The 23662-nt window shown below is 53.3% G+C and overlaps 1 protein-coding gene across 3 annotated transcripts in view; it reads right to left on the bottom strand.

Annotated features, from left to right (window-relative positions):
• The window catches only part of MGAT5B (alpha-1,6-mannosylglycoprotein 6-beta-N-acetylglucosaminyltransferase B), a 69458-nt gene extending 46522 nt beyond the window's left edge, over positions 1-22936 (bottom strand). For all 3 annotated transcript variants that reach the window (XM_033002391.2, XM_033002393.2, XM_033002394.2), the window contains exons 1-2: positions 22652-22936; positions 16184-16296 (exon numbers count right to left, since the gene is read on the bottom strand). In XM_033002391.2, the coding sequence (XP_032858282.1) occupies positions 16184-16296; positions 22652-22719 (181 nt within the window). In that variant the 5' untranslated portion in view covers positions 22720-22936. The remainder of the gene's footprint in view (positions 1-16183; positions 16297-22651) is intronic.
• Between the last annotated feature and the right edge of the window lie 726 nt (positions 22937-23662).

Genomic DNA, 23662 nt, shown 5'->3' with positions numbered 1-23662 from the left:
CATCGCCGCGGCTGCCTGTCGCTGTCGGACACGCAGCACGTGAACACAGGGCTACAAGCCAAGCCCTAGTCCCCCCCGAGAAGCTGACACCAGGCCAGCCAGATCTCACCAAAGGCTGTCTTCCATGCTTGGCTGAGAGTATCAGCAGCACATCATTTTTCCTGACACTATCTAACAAAACGGAAGAAAAATTGAGAGCAAAAGCAATTCCTCAAAAAAAAAAACAAAACAAAATTAATGGAGGCTGAAACTGGGCTCTTCTCCAAATGCTCCCTGTGCTCCCATGACAAGAAGTTGGTGATTTCTGCTTGAACCGGTAGGTCCCCGAGGTCCTATGTAGCCCCAGACCTCCCTGGATGGGTCTGGGAACACAGAAGCCACCTTTGTCCATCCCATCAGGAAGGTCTCCCAGTCCTCTGGGTGGGACGCAAGTCACAGCCTGTCCCATTAAAGAGCAGAAGTGTTAATGAACTCACAGTTAAAAGATGCTATGGGGGGGAAAAAAGTGGAAACTTGGACCCTGGAGCTCAGTTTGAACAGAGGCCTCCCCAAACACAGCTGAGCAAACCAGGCAAAGGAGCAGCCAAGAAAAACAGAAAATCTCTGAGATCAGCTTAAGTCAGAAAATGCACATCAGTTATTTCCCCATGGGACTGAGCCCACTCCAGTGACATCCCTACCACGGCTGGGCTGTGGTCCCAGCTCATGGCCCCCAGCACCCCAGGCAGCTTCCAGGACTGATCACCCCCTGAATGGGGATTTCTGTTCAGGATCTGCTCCTGCTCTGACATCCCAGCGCTGCCAGCGAGTCAGAGCTGAGACCTTGAACTCAGTCTTTGAGTGAGACGGAGACTGCGTGTCCTTCACGGGAAAAGGTCCCGACACAACCCCTACAGCTGGCCAGAAGGGCTTAAACCACAACCACCACATTTCCATGGACACAGTGGCACCCCTGGCTCAAGGATTTGGATCCCAGCTTCTTTTGAGGACGTCAGGTCGTGCTGGCTCATTGTGAAGGTGCAAGGATCATGTCTGGGAAGGCCATGGAGACGACCGAGAGACGTTGCTGCCTTTGCCACTCAGGGCTGGGCTGTCGCCCCAATTTGTAGCCAGGCTGCATCTGTTTAATTACAAAGGCCTGTTTAGTGGTACAGCTTATTTGAAATTTAAATGGCTGCTCACAAAGCCCAGGCAGAGAAACAGCTCTGGCCCCCAGATTAAAAACCCACACACACGTATTGAGCTCATCCCCACAGAAGAGACCTGAGGAAAGCCCTTTCCTGAGAGGCTTGGGATGGGTCCCAGGAGCCTCTCCAGCTCTGCTAATGGAGCCTAATCCTACCCTGGGCAGGAGGACAAGGGAAACTGAGGCACAGAGCTACAAATGGCTCGTGTTTCCAGCAGGCAGCAGCGAGCTGACATCTGTGCCAGGCACCCAGGGGTGCTCAGCGCCGCATCCCCAGCGCCTGGGCAAAGCTCCCCGGGGATCACCCTGCGCTCGAGCAGGAGCAGGAGATGAAGATTTCCTGCTGCTCAGGCTACATCCACACCCCAGGCAATCCAGCCAAGGATGCCTGCTCTGAGCCCTCACTGCAGCAGCACAGCCGACAAGACAGCTCTGCTCCCAAACCCCTAAGAAGGGATGAGGGTATTCCCACTGGGGAATTAAACCATTTCCTACTGGATCCTGGAGAAGCCAGCAGAGAGAAGAGCCGCAAGCCCTGGCCCCGCAGCCGAGCCCCCAGCACCAGCCCGGCCCCCCCGGCTCTCGCGCTGGCTTTGCTGAGATTTCCTCTCGTGCCACTGCCACTATCCAATTTCACAGTTGGTTTCGAGCGCTTCCAGGATGCTTTTCAACAGCAAAGCTCTGAGTTTTGCTGTCAACAGCGAGCAGAGATATTCCTTCTCCAATAAAGAAATTAAAAATCACTCAAAATTCTAAGCAAAAATAGTAATAAAAAAAATCCCAGCCTTCACTGGGTTATCTTTTCAGGCACCCTGCCAGAAAGCAGAGCTGTCACGGAGCACATCTCCCCCCAGCCCTCCACAGACTCCTGGAGATGAAGTCGAAGCCTTTCCTCGTCAACACCTCTATTTTTCTGTTCTTGGTCTTTTTTGTTGTTGTTGTTGTTGTTGTTGCTCCAGAAGCTTAAAGAGGATAACAAGAACGATTTGACATTTTTGGCAATGATTATTACATCCCCTGGAAAGTGTGTCTCATTAAAACCAAAAGAAAGTAGGAAAAGTGCTGAAGCGACTCTTTTAAAAAATGCAAGAGCCAGGATTAATTTGTTAACCTGAAGCAGAGACCCAGACACCCGCCGAACGGCTGCTCGGCTGCCTGACAGCACACGCCAGCGACAGGGATGCGGAGGATGGAGACCAGCCCGACCGATACCCCCAGCTTCTCCCCTTAAACCAGTGCTGATGATCCCCAAGAGACTTGCAAACGGCACTGCAGGCAGACAGGATAAGCCCAAAACCAACTCAATAGCATGAAGACCCAGTAAAATAGTCCTGCAAACCACTTTTTTTTAAAAAAAAGCAAGCAAGCTGCTAATTACAAAGGAAAAATATTCTAATTATCCTTGATAATCAGCAATGATGGGAAAGAAAACATAAGTAAAACTGCTCAACAGATTAATTGGAGTTTGCTAAAGTATGACAGGTTTTTGACAGTTTTCCTGAGTGGCAGCCACTCTTTAAAGGCAATCACTGAACCTGACAGAGGTTTTCATAGCAGCACTAGGAAATAATGATTGCAATCAATCATATCTTACTGGATTTCATGAGACATGCTGGTAAACACAGCAGAGGGAGGAGAATTATTTATGGTGCTTCAGAAGAGCATACAGCTAAGTAATTGGATGAAATCAGGGGAAAAAAAGAAAGCATCCCCTAAGGGTGATGTTGAGTGGAAGAAGAAATAGTTTTTCTGCGAAATCAGTGGAATAGTCAACAGACAATATGCTCAAATTTGGTTGGGTCGAAACCCTGGGGAATTCACTAACGATGCTCTCGTCTTTGAAATACCTTCTTGGAGTGAATACATCCCTGGGCAGGCGTCCCACCTCCTGCCACCAAAACCTCCAGGAACGGGAGTCAGGACAGACGTGCGGGTGAGTTTTGCTGCGTGTGCAGACTGCCCTGGACACGACTGTGAAGTTCAGTGCCAGATGCCTTGGGGCAACCGCACAGGAGCGGAGAGCAGCTGAGAAAGCAGAGTTTCACACAGCATCTCCCAGCGCAGCCACGGAGCGGGGGGCTCTCTGCCAGGCAGCCCAGTACGGGGGCTGGGACCGGCGGAGATGATGTGAAGTGGTGCTGGCAAAGCCCATGTCGTGCTGTGGGGGAAGGAGCCGATGGGAAGGAGTTTCCATGCTCAGATATCATGTTTTGGGATCCTGAGCATCCTCCCCACGCTGCCCCCCCCATTGCTCACACGGGGACCCACCTCCACCCAGCACTGCACAAGCACAGAGGGGGCATGCAGGATGTCACCCCATCACGCAGGTTTGTGTGTAGCTCTGGGACACTTGGGCTGAGGTTTTAAAAAGGAGCTGAAAGCATTTGGGATAAAAAATTGCAGTTTGGGGTCATGTACCCTTTACCTGCTTGGACTGATTCAAAGCTCCTTGCCCTAGATGAGAGCTCCCTGTGCTTGGGTCACTTGGCCCCATCCTGCTCAGGGGATCTCACACTGCTCATGATGAGGAGATAGGGAAAGAGGGGAAATGGTGTTTGAGCTGCACACCAGCACTCAGCCCAACACATCCCTTGTGTTTTCCTCCTAGAGGGTGCAGGACCCTGGTGCCACCCCATGGGTGCAGAGGTGCCACCTCGCCCTGGTCACTTACAGGAAGCTTTTCCACTCCAAAACTGGTCCAGTTTCAGTGGGAACAAAAGCCTCCCTAACCCAGCAGCCACAAGAGCCCATCTCCCAGGGGGAGACCGAGGAACAGCCTCAAGCCACACCGGTGTGAACGGTGCTGAAACATCCCCCTGATATTTAAAATGCATTTCCATAATATATCTCTGCTGTTCATAATACGGCTGATTTGTTGTTGATTTTACCACCCCCTCTTCTCAGACATAAGTCTTATCCCTGCCTGGCTATCTCGCAACAGCTGAACGCTCGAGTACAAGAAGGGAATTTGCTCAGAGATGGTAAGATATTACTTACGTCCATTGAAAATACCAGCTGAATTAATTTCAATCTAAAGCATCATTTGCTTTGCTTTGGTTTTCTCCTTTAAAGGACAACTCCAGGCTACTTAAACCCCTCAAAAGAACAACGTACTCTTGAACAATTTTTCTTGGAAAAGAAACTGGAGGATCTCTACTGCTGCGCAGCCGGATCCAGACCTCACCGCCCAGCTCTCTGGGTGGCTGGTACCCGGGCCTGTCCTGGGGACCCCATCCTCCCGGGAGGGCACCCACCCCAGCACCTCCCCAGTTCCCAGGGAGCAAAGCACCAGCCCCCTGCTTCTCTCCTCCTCCCATTACTTTCACTATTGATTTTGATTCAAGCAGATTAAAAGACCAAAGAGCCAACTAGCCAAGGGCTTCAGCTAACCCTGACACATAATCCATTACAATCACAGCCCAGGGACCCAACACTAACTGGCAACAAGAAAGTCCAAGGCCAGGCTCAGGCTGGCAGCGATGGCCACCTCCTGTCTCCATCCCTTCGGCACCCACACTCAGGCAAAGCTGCTCCAGGGATGGATGAGGTCCCGCTGGGTGACTGCACCCCTCGAGGGCACCCACTCACCAGCATGGGCACCCAGCCCGTTGTTGCCTCCAGAAAGCCCACCCACACTTGCCATAAAATAATAAATCCACAGAAATTTAAAGTTATACAGAGACAATATGGACCTGCTTAGCCAGTGCCCCAAGGCAAACAGCACAAGGAGCTGCACAGGGAGCTGTCATGCCAGCAGCAACAATTTGCACCCACGAAGCAGGTTAGGGGCTGCCAGTGAAGCAGACGCTTCGGTACAGCTCCAGCTGCACCACTGATCTGCTGCTGAGCCGCTGGAAATGGCCGGCAACAAAGTGGTTCCCCAGTAATCAGCCAAATTAAGCAGCCTTAAGTCACCAGCTGGTAAAATAGATTACGTTCCACCTGCCTGGTATCATCCACCCCCTGGATTTATCCATCCCTTCATCCACTGTTGTGCAATCAGCAGCAAACGTGCAGCCTCAGGGACGCTTTCACCCCCCTTCACCACATCTGTGGGCAGGCAGAGCCCACCAGACCCCGTGTGCCACTGCCCAGGCCAGGCAGGAGCTGCCCCAGGACTCTGCTAACACAGCCGTGTGCTCAAGAGACCCCCCCCCCAGCTTTCCTACAGCCCCCCCCCACACACACACCTGGGAGTGAACCCCCACAGCGCGGGGACCGATGCGCTGCAGAAGTTTCCCGGCTGAAGGCGAGAGCCGGCTGCGCCGTGGCACGCCTGTTGCCTAAAACAGCACCAAAAGATGGGAAGCAACCCCATTCGGCCCCATAAATGGCTCCTGCAAGCACCACCCCACCCCGATGGCCAGGCACTGCTCTGCCCACCCCGCACAAAGCCTCATCCTTGGGCCCCGCTCTCCCAACGGCTTCATGAGCCTCCCCCCCCCCCCCCCCAGGAGGGTGATGCCCACCCCGGTTTCACAGAGGAGGTTGGTTGGAAAGAAGCCACAGAGAAGTCCTGAGCAAACCTCAGCTTCCACCCAAGGTCCCACCAGCCCTCCTCCCCCCTGCTGCTGCGCAGAGCAGGGAGAGGGGTGCCAGCCGGCTGCCCCCCTACCAAACCCACTGGGTCTGGGGTCTCGCTCCCCTCCGCCCGGGCAGCCCTTCGGCTGCAGGACCCCGAGCTGAGCCTGCAGAAGGGGCTCCGGCCTCTTCTCCACCCCAACCACCTCCCCCTGGCCCCTGCACAAAAGGAAAGGCCCTGTAAGAGCAGACTGCAGCTCTCTATCTCCACCCTAACACATGTTTGCTCCCTATTTCCATATAAATAAGAAAAGGCAGGAAGCTGAGCAATACAAATAGACACTTACTTTCACAGACAGGAGCATTTCATTACCACATTGGAGAGCGCGGGGCTGTTCCTCACCAACTTTTATCACTCCTTACCCCCCCAAACACACACCAGAGACTTGATGTTCCCTATGGGACACAGGGATGGTCCCACAAGTCCTGCCACAAGCTACCACCCTCCAGGCAAAATGATCTTGGTCATGTCTTCCTCTTCCCAGCAGACCCCGGAGATGGGCTGGGGGAAGCTGGTAGCTGGGGAAGAGGAGACTAATATGCCCAACCCCAGCACAAGCCACAGTGCAGGTTTTATTTATTTTTTTAACCTCATCTTTTTCCCCCGTCTCGTCCCCCTTCCACTTTTTTTAAGAAGTACCAGTAGGATATTTTTAGTTGCTCCTCTATTGCCAGCCAGCACTATTTTAAATTGCATTTTAAGCTGTTCTGCAGTGCTCCAAACACCTCATGCTGCAGGCAAGGCTTTCAAACTACAAGATTAACATTGATTTTAAATAATTTCCTAAAACATAAGAGCTCCAAGCACAGGGCTCACTCAAGGGCAGTTGCCAGTAGCAAAGCCCAGAGGACACTGGGGGTCCCAGGGCACAGCTGGACCCTGCACCCAGCTGGATGCTGGCAGCACCAGGGGCAAAGCTGGACCCCAGTTTTGCAGCCGGGACCCCCCAGCTCCAAGCAATGAGCAGCACACATGGGTCCCACGGCAATGGGGCAGCCTCAGAGTGGCCCCACAGACCCCCTCCATCACCAACCCTCAGTTTGGTTCTTGGTCTTTAGAAGAGAAGCATCTCTCTAAGGGCATCAGCATTTAACTCGGGTCATTCTTATAACAGTCCCCATTGCTGGCCTGGGGAAAACTGTATTATCAGGAGATAATGCCCCAAGGATTGCAGGAAGGCAGCCCAAACCCCTTGGGCAGGGGAAGGATTTGACCCAGCATGTGTGCGCCCCAAGATCAGCCAGAGAAAGGCTTTGGGGGGCTCAGCACCACCATCACTCCCCTGGCTCCTCACACCCAGCGCTCGAGCCCGCAGCCTTATTTACAGCTGCCCCAAAACGTTACGTTTCAGAAACAGCAAAACTCACTAATTTAACATTTCCAAAATTACTACCATTTCTCCTTCAGCCAAAAATAGTGGCCAAACAGTGCTGGGCATCCTGCCACTCTGTTTCCAGGGGCGAATAAATCATCCCCTTCCTCCAAACCCATCAGCCTCCGCCAAGCCCAGCGGCCGGATCCTTCCAGCAACAGCAGCAGAACAGGACCCAAAGCAGAGCCCGCAGGAGCCGGGGGGCATTGGCAGAGCCATGGGACGAGCCTCAGCTAATCTCTGCCCAAGCTGAACTGAGCTCTGGTCTCTCATTTAGGCCACAGAAACAAATAAATCAGTGGAAAAAAAACAGCTTTTACAGAAGCTGCTATGGTTCCCACTGTGCTAGTTTTATTTTCTGAAGTATCTGCTGCCTCCCGGGCTCAGGATGAATTTTGATTTAGGAGTGAAAAGGGGTAATAAAAGCATAAAGAGCCAGTAACATTCCTCCTGGCCATGGTGGGGTGTTTGCTCATCACACATTGATGGAAATGCCATTTGACTTCCTTATGAGCTATAGAAAATCAATTCATTGATTTAATCATTCCCTGGGAGTCGCTGCTCATGGGGATAACAGTGCGGAGGCCAGCGGGATGCTGCTCCTCCCTCCTCCGACACGGCGGCGGCAGGGAAAGGGCCAGCGCACATCACTGCACCCAGATCTTCATCTCTGCTCCACCAGTTTAAGACTTGTGAATTCACACTTCCATCCTCCAATAAGTTTGGTGGCATTTTATTTTTTTTTTAGTCTTCAGACATTCAATTCTGAGCAGCGATTGTACGAAATGGGCACTTCTTCAGCAAGAGACATGTTCCCTGGGTAGATTAAGCCTTAACTGCTACTACAGCAGCCCTTACACTTTCTCTTACCCCTCTGTGCCCTGCAAAGCACCAATCTGTATTTTACTCCCCCCAGCACATCCCTGCAGAAGTGGGCAGTAACCCCTGGTGTCACGTGGAGCCCCCACAGATGCCTTCATTTTCCTTATTTTAACAGCACTCATTTCCCTGCCTGCAATAGCAATTTAATAAGAGCAGTAAAGTTTTACATTTCCACATTAAACTCCCTTTCCAAGGGTGAGCTGGAGATGGGAGCACGGAGCACGTTCACCAATCCGACAGGGATGCAGCACTCTGGGATCAAAGTGGGATGGCCCATGGGCACACCAGAAGCAGCTGGAACAGGAGAGGACACATCCTTTTAATCAACCCCCACTTTTACCACCCAGGCAAAGCAACGGTCTGCTCCAAAAAAATTAAGATTAAAGACACCCCTGTGATGCCCACGGGGGTACAACCCATGCACCAGCCTCTCGCTGGTGGAGCCAACAGCACTCGCACCCCGGGGGTGCTGCACGGGGTGCAGCGGGGCAGCTGACACCCACCATCACTCCCAGCAGCACCCACCACCATCGCCAACAGCCATTCTTCAGCACAGAGCACCCACTTTAACCCTTAATTAAAGAAGTCTCCTCATACTCGACAGGAAGAGCAGAATAAGTTGTTATTGCTGCCACGTACGGCATTATCCCTTCAAAAGAGGCCCTGGAGCGACAGAGCATCTGGCAGGAGCCGGCAGGGATGGGGGCTGGGGGGGACACAGTGTCTGAGGCAGAAAGCCCTCACCCTGAATCTGGGCTCTGCCTTGCTTTGGGGTCTCCATTAACCCCCTTCTCCCCACCACGAGACAACACTCCTGAGCTGCTAGAGCACAGCATCCCTGGGCCAGCTGGAGAGCCAGCCCCACCGCCCCAGCATTTTTCCATGGGAGGAAAAAAACAAAAAGCCCATCTTTGCCAGCACAGCTCCTCACCAGGGAGGTGCTCCCAGTACCAACCAGCTCAGCTTGACACCAACCAGGCAACTTCTTACAGCATCAGCTGGCTGCTCCAGCACCTGAGGCTGCTTGGAGAGGCTTTGGATGGGACGGATGCAGGGAGGCTGGAAATGAGTCCCAGGCACTGAAATGCTGCACAGCACGCTCCCCGCCATGGGTCTGCCCTGGCTGGCACCCCGCCAGTGGCCAACAGGCTCCAGGAGACTTTAATCCAGCTCTGGATGCAGCAGCAGAAAAACTGAGCATTGGAGATGGGCAGGATCTGCGTGTCCCAGGTGGTGCCAGGGAGGTGACACCCACTCACCCACACCCTCTCCGTGGGGACCTGGGGACACGCTCCAGCTAACGGCCCCACAGGCACTGCGGGAAAAGGGGAATCAGAGAGGGGAACCTCCTGCTGCCTTTTGAGAGGGTTTTGCATAAGCAAATTCTGGATTCAGATCATGAGAACAGCCTCATCCCTCCGCCTGGACAAGCACCCCAGCCGCTGCCTGCACCGGCCGCTGAGACGTGCTCAAGCAGCGAGTCCTGACAAGCTGCTTACAAGGTGCTGCAGACAGTTATCCAGAGCTGCTCAGCAGACAACATCAAAACATAACACAGGCAGCCCAGGAGAAGGTTATAACTCACTCAGGAAGAAATGGGGAATAATTAACACTGTGTTTGCACAGCAGAGTCTGCCCATGTTTCCCCCTGTCACTGTCACTTGGTTACAGGAGTCTTTGCAACTGGTTCTCTCCTGTCACCTTCACCGTGCATTAGAGGCAGCAAGATAAATTTATAACTTGCTTGACTTTTTGAAATTAAAGGAAACATGAGCATCCCTAGAACTGCAAGTCTGTGCATCACGTCTCAAGGAAGCAGCAGCCCAAGCTTTCCCTCCTGGGTGCTCTCTCCAGCGAGGTCAGTTAAGAAAAGGGATTGCCAAAGCCACAGAGCAACTTTTGGGTATTTTGCCCAACTAAAGCTCTTGTCAAAAGAACTATGTGCTCTGCTGAGAAGAAATAACTGAGGAGCAGGTTGGGATCTGTCACAAGTGGCAGTCACCCAAGGTTGCAAATGGGTCCAGAAATTACCTTTCCCAAGAGAGAGGAAACTGGGATGTGAGGATGAGCACATCTGTGTTTTGCTTTAAAGCTTCCTGCTGTAGCCATGCCCTCTCTGACAGAGCTGAACCAAGCTGTCCCCTCCTCTGCTGTCCTCCCTCGCGATGAGCCGCATGCAGCAGGTCAGGATCATGCACACAGACCTCCTCCTCCTCCCCTCCCAGCACAGCTGACTGTGAGGGAAGATGACAGAGTTATTCAAGCTCACTCTGATCGTTAGCAAAACCAAGCTTGACCTTTCTGCATCTTCTGTGAGAACAAACGGCGATGGTACCTGGCCACGCTAACCCAGCTGGGATGCTGCTGGAGCAGAAGAAAAACCAGCAGAGACAGGAGCAGGAGCAAACGGCCACTCTGAGCAGATCATGTAGTTTCTCACATTTCTGTTTGGCCTCTTTGCTCCACTCCTCAGGGAGCAATTCAGGGGACTGAAATAACATGAGATCCCATTGCTTCACAGTGCTATGACTCTGGAACGGTGAAGATGCCCTACAAAACCCCAAGCAACCTTCAACATTATCTTCTGCAGCGCAAATCTCATCCCTCCTCCCCCCTCCACCAACATCCCTGCTCTGGAAAAAAGCAGAAGCTACAAACACCAAAGTATTCAGCTGTGCTGCACAGCCCTAAACAATCCCCCTCTCTCCTATTCTGTGCTCATTGATGGAAGAAATTGCTTTAAAGCAGGTGAGACTCCAGGAACTGGATCAAGCAACAGCCATGGGAGAGGCAGAGCACTCCAGTAACTGGAACACAGGAGGGGTGCTGGGTTTGGGGAGAGCAGGGCAGGATTTCTGCCTGGTGATGTTAAACACCATTTCCAGTGCAACATGCCTTGGCTGTTGTCTGCTGGACCTCCCCTGAGTGTCCTATACCCCAACACAGCAACCAGAGCCATTCTGATGCCCCAAGAAAGCTGCGGTCCTCAGCTTCACCCACAGCCTGCATCCAGCACAAGATGCCACAAACCAGCAAGGGGGGCTTCCCCAGCAGGCTTTCTCCATAACTTTTTCCACATTTCTTTTTCTTTCTCCGCAAAACGAAAGCAAATGACCAAATCTCAGAGGCTTTTGAAACAGAAGCTGGAGTTTGGCCACTTGCACTTTTGCTGTGCTGCAGTCCAAGGGAAGTCCCCGCAGGCGCTGATGCACTGCCCACCTCCAGACAGATTCCAGGTCAAGGCAGTCACCATTGCTCAGCTGCAGGAAATCCCAGTGGCACGGGACTGCCCTGGTCCACGAGCTGTTTAATATCCCATCAGGGTTCATACCCTGAAGCCCCAAGGAGATCAGACCCCAAGACACACCTCAGCAATCTGGAACAAGGTGCAACAGCCTTGCAGAGGATGTGCTTCACCCCTGCTCACTTGCATTTTTCAGGTTGTGCGCTAAAATCAGCTCTCTCCCGCTCTAGTCCTTCATCCGGCCCCTGTCCCCACTGGTCCTGTTTCCAAGCCAGTTGAGGAAATGCAGCACAGGAGCTCCATTGTGGTCACCAGCAGGAAACCAGCTGGAGATGGTTCTGGGAGCTCATTTTGGGGTGGAAAAAGGCAGGTGTTGAGCTCTCAAGCTGAGCACCAATCCAGGCAGGAAACACTTGAAAATGGGTTGAAAAGACAGTTATGGGAACAGTAAGCACACAACTCCAGTGCTCAGCAAACCACCACTTCCCAAAGGCATCGAGATTCAAGGGCCTCAGCACAAGAACTGCTGTTGCAGCACACAGACCCTGAGATATCTATATGAACTACTCAAAGCATGTGTATCAAAGTACCACCAAGGTCAGCTGAAATTAAATCAGAGCCCTCTTGCAAGAATCAGCAGCCCACAGTGAGGCCAGAGCTCAGCTCCAGCCACTTCAGGTCATCAGGACTTGTCCTGCAAATTCCTCCAGCACCTCGTACCCTACCATACAGGAATCCACAGCAGGAGAAATCAAAACTCTTCCCATTTTTTAAACTAGCTACAGCAGTTTCGGGCAATATTCTAGCCACCTCTAATCATGTTTTAACACTTAATAGCCTATTTTACTCTGCTAATCCTCTGCAGCAGCAAGCTCCACCAGCGGGGATGTACATCACCACCAAAACCAGACTGGGGCAGAGCCACGGGCGGAGGGACTGCTGCCAAATCCCTCCCCAGCTGCACCACAAGCACCACAATCAAAGATTTTGGTGCTTCTTCAGGATCAGCCCCTACCCCAAGACAGCTTGACTCTGTCAGTAGAACAAAATCTAAAGAAAGATGCTCTGAGAAAAAACAAACAAACAAACAAACTCACAAACTTTTTAAATTCTAAAGAGAGGGAGAGAAGAGGGCACAGAAAACTCAATCTCTCGAGTCTAGAGCCCTTCCCAAAGCGTCTCCCACATTCAAAATTTATAGACTTGCCTGTTTTCTTTTTTTAATCTATATCTTTGTTTGTAGAGCAAATTCTCTCTGTGGCCATTTCAAAACAAAGGAACCTTTGTCTGTGTTTACTTGACAGCAGTGGATTAGGATAAAATAACTTGCATTTCAGAAGATTTTTTTATGTATTGTTAAGAAGCAAAACCTCTGCTGCATCAAATCACCAAGCAGAGAATCCATCTGAGGAATGATTTCTGGCACACACCAAGTAACTTGATTTTGGAGAGAGCCCCTGAGAAGGGGATTCACATATAAAGATGAAATTTTAAATGGGATTAACTTTTGGACTGTGACATTACCCATTTCTCCTTTTCATGTTCCTGTCTCACATCTATCTTCATTTTGGTTTGTGACCAGCTGCTTGCACAGTTCAGAAGCCAAGAAAGCTCTGGGAAATTCCGGGGCATTTTCATAAGCTTCCACTTGGATTGCAATATCCGAGGTTCAGTGCTGGGCTGGTCAGGACACCCAGGAAGAAATAGGAACGGCCCCAGACTATACTGGACCATGAACTGTGAGCTTTACCACTTATCCACAACCCAACAGGATTTCTCCAATGCCAATGATTTTTAAGTGCTCAGGGGCTGGGTTTGACCCCCGGGCTCTTTGCAGCCACCCCAACCCTGCAGGCATTTAATCGCACTGGCAGCTCCGCTGAGCCCACGGGACACGTGGAAACAAGGACCAGAGCAGAGAGCCACAAAATCCCCTAGTTAGGGCCACAGGAGCAGACCCTCGCTAGCCACAGCCATACCTGACTAAATACACCAGCCATGCTGGTAAAGCAGCCCACACCCAGAGCATATGGGGAGAGGATGCTGCCAGCTTGCAATGCAAAATTAATCAATTAACGAATAATGCTCAAAAGGGCCCATTAAACCCAACGCTTCAACGAGCTCATGCACAGAGGAGAGCGGCGGCAGGGACCAGGCGCCTTCCCCGGGCAGGCCCACCAGTGCATCCCAGAGGGTTTTACACTGGGAGCCCGGTCCCAGGAGACGTTCAAGCCTGGGTTTCAATGTATGGCAGACCTGAGGCCACACACCCAGTAACTCCTCCAAAGCCAACAGCCCTGAATCTGTCCAGGTTTGTGCAAATGCTGGCCCGATTCCCACCATTACTCACATCAAGAGCTAATCAGCCCAGCAAAATTAACCTGGTCCTTTGAGCTTGTCTTCAGACCAGCATTGTGTGCTTAACAGCAACGATAACAACCAGCAATATTTCTTGGGTTTCCTTGGGATCCATAACGCATGTTAATTAAATGCCAGTTCGTTATTCAAACAGACCTACTGAGACTTTGCAGCACTAAGCAGCAGCATATCCATTCCTGTTCCCACCAACCCACACCGACTTCAGCGTGTATTCGGTGCTCCTGCACGTGAGCTCAGCGTCCCCCCAGCCAGGAGGGACCCCGCCTGCCCCAAGCACAGCAGACCTGGGGGTCAGACCAAGCTGCCCACAGCCTCACACCAGCCAGATGTGGTTTAAAAGTCTCCAAGGATGGAGTTTTCCCATCTCACCAGCTTCCCGGAGGCTCTAACTCCCTATTTCCCAGTGGCGTTGCCCAGCATGCATCATCCCTCTTGCCTTTTTCCATGGGTGTGATAGTTGGTTTTTCCAGCCATCAGAGTCTCCCCCCAACAGCCACAACCTTTCAAAGGTGACAGAGTGGGCTCTGAAGTGACACTGGCCAGCTCCTGGCCAGCCCCAGTCTTGTCCATGCTCTGAGGTCTTGGTTCTGCTCTGCTTTCGGGGTTTCTCACCCCGTGTAGCTGTGTGCAGGGAGCCCTGCTGAGAACAGCCACATCTCCATGCGGGACAGCCAGTCCCTATGTACCAGTATCACAGGAAAGGCTGAACCCTAAAAGCCTGAACCCACTGTTAGACAGCTAGAAAAAGCCTCTCGGGTTGTGCCTGCCAAGTCCTGGGGACAAAGAATACAACCTTCTTCCAAAACAGCATCCTTCTTCCAGAGACAGGAGAGAGGATGCTTTGTGTTTCAAAACAGTGTGCAAGACCATGAATGAACCAAATCTTCACACAACAAGCAACACAGCAACAGCCAAATTTGCAGCAATTCATCTGGAAGCAATACCTTGCTTGGCAAATTTATCCAATAAAGGGGAAAAAAAAAAAGGTTTTACATTTAATTTCTGAGCTTTCTAACAAAGCAGGACTTGCCTCAGCCAGTTACAAACCTAAGAGACTAAAAGCCTGAAAAATTAGCGGACCTAAGTCATAATTTATTTCTTTTTCTTCTTTAAATGAGACCAGCCAGCCATTACCAGAAGCGACATCCAGAGCTGCGCAGCCTCAGAGCATCTCTCCTGACCAGCAAGGCAGGCGCTCAGAGCACGGGCCCTGGCAGAGCCAAGGGGGCCCACCACGACCCGGAGCTCAGATGCAAGAGGGTGAATCCATTTACACACCTTGATTTAATCCCCTAAAGCAGTAAGCGTGGAGAACTCAGAGGTGTGGGAGCCTGAAGAAGGAGGTTTCTTTTGATCCAGCTCCAACACTGTGCTGACATTGTGCCCAATAGACAAGAGACACACAAGGATGGGAATTGGTGGACTTAAAGATCTGGGTTGAATCGATGACAAGTATAACGATGGGGACCACTATTCCACTCCAAGGCATCCCGAAAGGGGATAAAGATGCTGAATAATTGTATTTTTGCCATCATTTCACCACAACTTTAGAGTCCTCTCGGGTGGGACCAGGGACTTCTGCAGGTTTCTGGAAACCATTGCTGATGTTTGCAGCACGACCTGTGCCACCGCACAGCTCGGGCTGGTCCCACAGTTAATCAGTCCCTCTGCCTTTCTTCTAGTTCTCTGCAAACTCCCTGGGGGCTCTGGGGCTCTCCTGGGACAGAGGGCAGCTGTAACAAGTGAAACCTTTTATTCCAGACTTAGGAATCTTTTCAGGGCCCATATCCTCAAAAGCCAAATTTGGAGAAGGCAGTGGTCTGGGGGATCCTGCCCAGAAAAGCCAGGGCAAAGCTCAATTCAGTGCAGCAGCATCCTCCTAGAGCAAGGGTTTCCCACCATGGAAGCCGTCTCCTGTACTGACTGCACAGCTCACCAAAAAAGGTGTTTTAAAAAATGTAACAGAAAGCACGCTTGCTGAAAATCAGAGTATTTCTCTTCTACATTCCAGTACCTCCAAGAAACCACAAAGGCCTTCTATTTTTCCTGTCCCTAAGGAACAGTTTCCACTCCCTACAGACCAAAACTGCCCAAAACCACTGAGCACTCCAACCACTTGAGCCAAATCCTCAGCACATCAAACCGGGTGCAGCCCATGCAACCCACACCACCACCACCAGTTGAAGGTCTGATTCCATCAGTCCCAGTCACCGGTGTTTTCCCATCACTCTGCTCAGAGCCAGGGTCAGCATCCACACTACGGCACACACGAGCCCACCGTGCCCGTACACCTCTGGGTGTGAGCACAGCCAGGTTTTAGCCACGTGGCTGCAAAGTGCCCCGTGCCACGGCAAGAAGGGCCAACAGGACCCTGAGCCATCCTGACATCCCTGGAACGGGTCGGGAGGGAGCTTTGGGAATGGAGGCACCCGAACACCATCCTCCCTGCATCCCTGGTGCTCATCAGCTCGGCTGAACCATGCGTGTGGGGGTCATGGAGCATCACACGGGACGGGACGGGCACGGAGCTGCACTTACCTTCGGTCCGGATGGTGAAGGGCGAGTCTCCCAGGCGCTTGGCTGAGAATTGCCCTCCCAGCGACGTCATCAGGAAGCACAGGGTGAAAAATCCAATGCCCAGCACAAATATCCTGTGGGAAGAAGGAAAGCAGAGCTGTAACGAGGAACCAGTTCACTCCTGGGACAGCGCCACCACCCTTTTCCCCCCTGGGGTGACCCCTCCACACAGCAGCAGGAGCTGCTTTGCTTTGGGGTGTCAGGAAGACACAGCTGGGACAGTCCCTGCCTCCTTCCCAACTGCTCCATCCCCGTGGCTCACCCCATCCAGCCCAAGCAAGGAGCACCTCTGCGATCCCAGCCCCACGAGAGCACCCCAGTACCTCACCCCAACCACGGCCAGACCCACACGTGCTTCATCAAGAGTCACAAGATGCTTCTGTGCAACCCTGGCACCGAGCAGGAGGGTTTTCCCTGAGAACGCCCTCTGAAATCCCTGCAGCCTGCTCTGATGGGCAGACCTCGGGAGGGAGCGGAGGACTTGCACCTCAAGTGGGAAAGCTGAGCCAGACCACGACTGCTCTGACGATGCTCCACTAGATCCAGCCCAATAACCCAGACCACATGAACTACTACAATAAACAATACCCATTTTTCCCCTGGGAGAGCCCAGAGAAAAAACTGACCTTGTACCTTCCCTTCCTCCCAAAGGATCTGAAAAAAAGCCTTTTTTTTTTTTTTTTAAAAAAAAGGTCTTTTGTTCCCTCTGTAACTAGGCCACCGGTATTTCTCATTGTGTCCAGCATCACCTGCGCAGCGTGGGCAGCCCTGTGCACAGCAGGACGAGGAAGGGACCCACGCCTGTGGCACACACAGTGGCCTGGGACCATCCCATTGCTGCTTTGTACGTCTGAGCTGGCAGGAAAGTGGGTCCCACAGGGACACAACAGGCAGGATGCCGACCCGCACGTCGCTCCCAGCTCAGCTCGTGGTCACCTCCAGCTGTGAGAGAGGCAGGAGCTCTCAGCACCACCCCTATTCAGGCCAGTAACTTTTTGAGGGGTGGAAAGGCTGAAGGCAGGAGCTCTGTGCAAGCAAGAGGGTTATTGTGCCCCATGGAATGTAAAGCCAAGCCTTCCCATCTCCCTGGTGTGCAAGAAGAGCACGCTGTGCCAAGGGACAGATGCCCAGCCTCTTGCACTGCTCAGAGATGCTGCCGTGGCCTCCAAGGCTCCGTGGAGGTGCAGGATCCTCCAACAGACACACGGGCAAAGCCCCAGCAGAGCCGCTGCCAGGCACCGTGTACGACAGCTCCCAGAGCCGTGGGGATCCCAGGCAGCCAAACCCAAAGAAAATTTCAAGGAGGAGAAGGAGGAGACAACTGCCAGCCAGCTTTGTGAAACAACGAGTTTGTCTTTAAACAGATAAGTCCTATGTGGGATAGGGAGCTGGGTAAGCCCTTAGGGGTACCCGCTGGCATTTCTGCCTCGCAGCATCCAAGCCAACGAGGACAGGAACCAGTAGCTCTCCTTTACAAGTTCACAGCATTATCCACGGGGCTCAGGAGCAGCACACAGAAACACAGCACAGCCACCCAGCACTGAAACCAGGCTTCTGCAGAGAAAGGTTTGCAAAGGAACACCACAGCTCTCCATCTAATCATTATTGTAGAGTTAAAAGGCAGAGGATTAGGAGCCAGCCATTAAGTCTGGGCTACAACATGCCAGCATTGCAATTATCTGTTGCTGGAAAAGGCTGGCAAATGAAGTAACTTGCTTCAAAGCACTCATTAGCTACAGGAAATGTTGTGGAGAGCTGAAGTACAGCATCAAGCAGCTCAAGAAGGACTGGGTTTCCCCAGGGAGATCTACTGGAGGAGCTGCCAGAGCAGGTCCCTACTGTCCCAGCACAGCATGGACAGGCTTGTCCTGCCCAAGGAGGCTCCTGGGCAAGACATGGCACCTTCATGGGACCTCACGAGCTCCCTACCTTCATCCCACCAGCTCCAACACTGCTCTCACACAGCCAACGCACACCCGAGCCCCAGACCCAGGGCAGCTTTGCTCACTGCATCGGACAGCTCAAGAGCAAAGGATTTTCTCTGCCTGCTCCAAGGAGGGTGCAGATGAGCATCTAACCCCCATCCATCCCCCCCACCAAATCAGCTTTGCATCAGCACCAGCTGGGTCCCAGCAGATCCAGGTCACTCGGCCATGGGCTCTGGACAAGCAGCTCCCAATCCCCTTCTCACCTAATCAAGAGAAAAAGCAACACCCTGATCTTATTAGCATTAACAAGCTCTGCCAGCAGCACGCTCAACAACAGCACAAACGTTCACTAACCCTTTTTCAGCCCCACAGCCGGGCAATGGGAGAGCTGACCCACCTGGGAGAGGGGATGTTCAAGTGCACCAGTAAAACTGCCTGCCATCCCTCTGCAGGCCCTCCAGGAGTGAAGCAGCTCAAGTCCCTTTTATTTCTGAATGAGCCTGCCCTGGGGGGTGGAAAGCAGTTTAAATAAACTATGAAAAGCATTGTGCACTTGGCTAATCCAGACTCCCCTCCCTAAAGGCCTGGCTGTAAGCATGGTTGGCATGCCCTACAAGCAACCGCCGGCAGAGCACAGCCATCCCCTCCCCAGCAGATGCTGATGAACCATCCAGCTGCCGGCATCTGCGCACAGAGATGACTACGGGCCTCAGCCCCTCTCCCAGAGCAGACCTTGGAGATGGGTTTCCAGAGAGCTGTGGTCCAGCTCCAGAAGGGAGGTGATTGCAGAGGCGGCAGAGCATCCCTGTGAAGGAACATGGTGTCCCATAAATTGCTTGGAGAGGGAGTGATTTGGGGACATCAGTCCATTGCCATTATCACACCCTGCGCCCAACCACACAGCACAGTGCTGGGTCTGGAAGAGGCTCTTGGAAACATAACGGAGGAGATTGCAGCATCCAGCTCAGCCTCAGAGAGCTGAATTTGTCCTTAGAGCAGGAGGGGGGGGGAAACACTGTCTGCTGTGGCACCTCCCTGGCCAGAGAGGACAACAGCACAGTGGAGAAGGCACATGCTGGAGGACATCAAAGCCCAGCCATGCCCCACAGCCAAGGGTCCTCCCTGGGAGCACGTCATGGTAAAAACCCACCTGAAGGCCCCATCCTGCTGCCAGCTGCTCCCTTCCCCAAGGGGCACTTTAACGAAGCATCACCTGATTAAATAATCAAATCTGATCCTGCTCTTCATTCTCACCCTTCCTACTGACAATATCTTCATCATTATGCAAGACCTTTTTTAATGCATTTTAATCTTCATAATTATACTCTAGCAAGGAGTGGTTGTTAAACACAAGAAGAAAAAGAGGAAGGAAAGAACAAGAAAGAGGAAGGAAAGAACAAGAAAGAGGAAGGAAAGAACAAGAAAGAGGAAGGAAAGAACAAGAAAGAGGAAGGAAAGAACAAGAAAGAGGAAGGAAAGAACAAGAAAGAGGAAGGAAAGAACAAGAAAGAGGAAGGAAAGAACAAGAAAGAGGAAGGAAAGAACAAGAAAGAGGAAGGAAAGAACAAGAAAGAGGAAGGAAAGAACAAGAAAGAGGAAGGAAAGAACAAGAAAGAGGAAGGAAAGAACAAGAAAGAGGAAGGAAAGAACAAGAAAGAGGAAGGAAAGAACAAGAAAGAGGAAGGAAAGAACAAGAAAGAGGAAGGAAAGAACAAGAAAGAGGAAGGAAAGAAAAAGAAAGAGGAAGGAAGGAAAAAGAAAGAGGAAGGAAAGAAAATTCATCACCTGGGCACAGTTCTGGTGCCAAGTCCCTCTCCACATCCTTCCCAAACTGAAATGTTCACAGTTCTGGGTTCTGGCTTGGTGCCCAAAAGAGAAGGAAGCCAAATCCTCTGAGCCTTTAGTGAAAATTGGAAGTGATGCCCCAGTCATTGCAGATTGTGGCCCATGGAAGTGAAAGCTGGATGCAGCCAGGAGGGTCTGAGCGATGAGTTGGGAGGTGATGGGGAGAGGGTGGCCAGCAGCACCCAGCTGGACAGGGCTGTGACACTGGGACTGTCTGTCCATAGCGCTGCATCACCCAGCTGGGCCCCACAGCAAGAGTATTACACAGGTGCATGGGGAAACCAAAGGCTACAGAGACTCAGAACATCCTTTACTAGACAAGTTTTCAACACCAAAGTCTCTTGTGCCCAAAAGCTGCGCCACAATTTCTAACAGCAGCAGCAGTCGGGCTAATAAAAGATGCTCCCTCTCCTGCAAACCTTGTTTTGCTCAGAGCCCGACACCGTCATGCTGCTGTTGAAATGATGCGCAGCCACAGGAATCATCCTCCACAAAGGGGACCAGAGTGAATTCTCTTACTGGCCAATGTTCCCGGCGCACAGAAAGCCTGGCTTTGGTTTCCAGCTGGCAAACGCCTGAACTCCCCATCTTCAGCACAACCAAGAGCTGGATAAGTTGGACCAGGGCTCCACAGTGAATACTTGCCTAAATCTGGCCCTGTCACAAATTAAACACCCTTTGCTGCTGAGATGAAGTCAGAGCCATCCTTGGGTGTTTCTACAAATGGCTTCTACGCTGATTTGCTCCCTCTCCGTATTTGCTGCAAGCGCTTTCAGAGCTCAGGGCTTTGCATTGCTTTGCTAAACACGTCTGGAGCATGGTTAATGAAATGTTTTGGTGCAAGGGGTCAGGTTTCCTGTTCGCTGATGGCACCACAAGTTTACACCAGGCAGGAGCTCACACCATGGGCTTCCCTAGAGCAGCGAGGCTCTTCCCAGCCAGCAATGAGCACCCAATTTACAGGACCCATCCTGATTGCCAGTATCTTCTCCCACTCCTGTAGGTCATCCCTGATTCACACCAGCTGAGAATGTGGGATACTGGTTTTAGGGGAGCAGTGCTGATTTGCACCAGGTTACAGCTGGAGTGGGGCAGTGCCAACGCTTGCGCACGCTGGGCTGGCAGCAAGGGGACACGGGACCGTGACATGGAGGGGTCATGCTCAGCGTGACACCAACGTGGAGGGAGTGCGGAGCTGGACACTGCAGGACAGCTAGGAGAGGGTCTTGGGAATTCCTCCTCTTACACAGGGAAAGCTTGGCTGGTCAATAGCTGGTTCCAGTGGCACCCATACTGGTCTGCACTGGTTTGAGAGCAGAAGCCAGCCCAGGGCACACAAACAGGATGGTGCAGGTACTCTGCCGTGGATATCGGGGACCTTGCAGCCTGGTGCTCTCCTGTCATCACAAACCCCTCGCTCACACACATCCCAATCTCCAGGGGGACTTTGTGACTCGCTCCCTGAGCCCGATCCCAGGTCACTGATGAAGACGGGCTTCCCCTGCCCCCGGGGTGATGCCCAGGGCACGGGGGAGAGGGGTGCTCAGGCCAGTCACTTCCTCACTACAGACTTCAAAAACCCACTTAAGAAAGCAAATAGCTGAGCAAAGAGCGTACCCCTGGGGTGCGTGTGTCCTTCCCACCTCTCTCACTGTCATTCCCCACCCCACGCTCGCAGCAAGCCCAAGCCATGGGGACCCTCACAGCCCAGCTCCACCACCGCTTTCCACCATCCCCTCGGCCAAGTTCCCCAGCCCCAGGGCACTGCCGCGGGATCCAGCAGCAGGAGTCCCTCCAGGCAAGCAGGGAAGAACGTGGCAGCTCCCGGGGAGAGGCAGACAACATCTACAAACCTGAGTGCAAGTGGCACAAGCACAATCCCATCTTCCCTTCCAGCTCCGGGCGGTAGCCTGGGCTAAACCAAAAGGCAGCGGGCAGATCCCAGGTGAGTCCTCAAACACAGCGGGGAGCGCTGACAACCACCTGGCTGGGCTCACCCCACCCTGTGCTTTGCCCATCTGTGGGTTTTTGGTCCCTCTCCCCATGGGAAAACCAAGCAATTGGCATCTCCCATGTGTCTCAAACCTGGGAGCAACCAAAGCGTATCTCCGGTGAAATAAGGAAGCTGGAGAGCAAGGATTGAAGAGGGGAAGCGAATGTATGGAGGCAAAAATGGGGAAGAGTTACACCAAGGGGAAAATAGCAATAGGTGAGCACAGTCGTGCTGGAGCCAGAGGGTTTCAGGCTTGAATATCAACCCCAGTCCGACTGCCAGTTCAGGGTGGGTTTCAAAATCCCCGTGAGCACCAGCAGATTTAAAGCAGAGGAACAGATTCCCCGCAGGTACCAAGATCTCCAAGAAGGATATTAAAAAAAGAGACGGAGGCAAATAGCCCTGTAATTAACCCCCAAAAGATACCGGCGTGAGGAGCGAGTCAGGAGCCATCAGGCAGCGAGTGCTGCAGGACCAGCACGCTGACCTGCGGGCAAACTTGCCTGGATCCCCGACATCCTAATCTGGGCTCAATCCCCCCCACCCCACGGCGAGCTGCAGCCTCCCCACGCAAAACGTGCTCCGACAACCGCTTCCCACCCCGCAGGGACCGAGCAAGGCGGGGGAGAGCCGGCAGGAGGGACAAGAAAATACCAACTTTACCTAAAGGGTCTCAAGGTGACGAGGCATCTTCTGACCATTATCTTCCCATCCGCGTTGACTGTGATCATCGTTCAAAGTTGCGGGGGGGAGCGGGGAGGGGCGGCCCCCGCACCCCCCCCACACCCACCCACCCACCCAGCCGCTCAGCGGGGGGAGCGCGGGGCTCCGCGGGGGCGCATGGCCGGGCGCGGAGCAGCTCCCCGCCCGCCCTCAGCCCTCCCCGCTGCCGGCCGAGCCCATCGCCGCTCCGCTCCGCGCAGCCCGTGCGGGGCGCCGCGCCCTGCCCCGCGCAGCCCCGCGCAGCCCCGCGGAGGCAGCTCCGCCCCGCACCGCCCCGCGGAGGCTGCGCTGGGCGCGGCGTGCCATCTAGCGGCAGCCCGGCTGGGGAGGGGGGGGGGGGGATACCCGGGGAGAGGGGGATGCTGAGCAGAAGGCGGGGGGACGGCGGGGGGAGAAGGACCGTTTCGCGGGGGGGGGGGGGGGGGGGGGGCGGCCGCACCCCGGGGCAGGTGACAGCCCCCCCAGCGTGGTGACTTCGGGAGCTGGGGACGGCCCTTTGTTGAGAAAAGGGGGTGGGGGGTGTCAAAGCACGCCACCGCACAGCCCCTCCCGCGGGGTCTGTTTGCTTTCGGGGGCTGCGAGGAGCAAGGCGAGCCCCGCTTCTGGGGAGGGGGGGCGGGGGGGGGGGGGGGTCTGGCTCTGGCAGCACCGCCCTGCGGCTTTGCTTCCCCATCACCCTGTTTTCTTTGGCAGGGGGTGGGGGATTGTCACAGTCACGGCCCACGACGTGGCTTCCCAATGTCCCCAGGCACCCCTGGGTGCTGCCGACGGGACCAGGGTGGCGTGGAGGGGCCGGGGCGGGGAGACAGGGAAGCGTCCTTGGGAAGACAAAGAAGAGGCCATGAGAGCTGAGACAGGAGAAGCAGCTGCTGAGCTCAGCAGAGGTGTTCCCGGCTCATGCATGAGAGGTGACAGGCACAAAAACCTCCCAAAGCTTGGGACTTAAAGGAG

Source organism: Tyto alba, unplaced genomic scaffold (genome assembly GCF_018691265.1).
Source record: "Tyto alba isolate M040663 unplaced genomic scaffold, T.alba_DEE_v4.0 Super-Scaffold_39, whole genome shotgun sequence".
Taxonomy (NCBI): Eukaryota; Metazoa; Chordata; class Aves; order Strigiformes; family Tytonidae; genus Tyto; species Tyto alba.
This window is presented reverse-complemented; position numbering and strand designations above follow the sequence as displayed.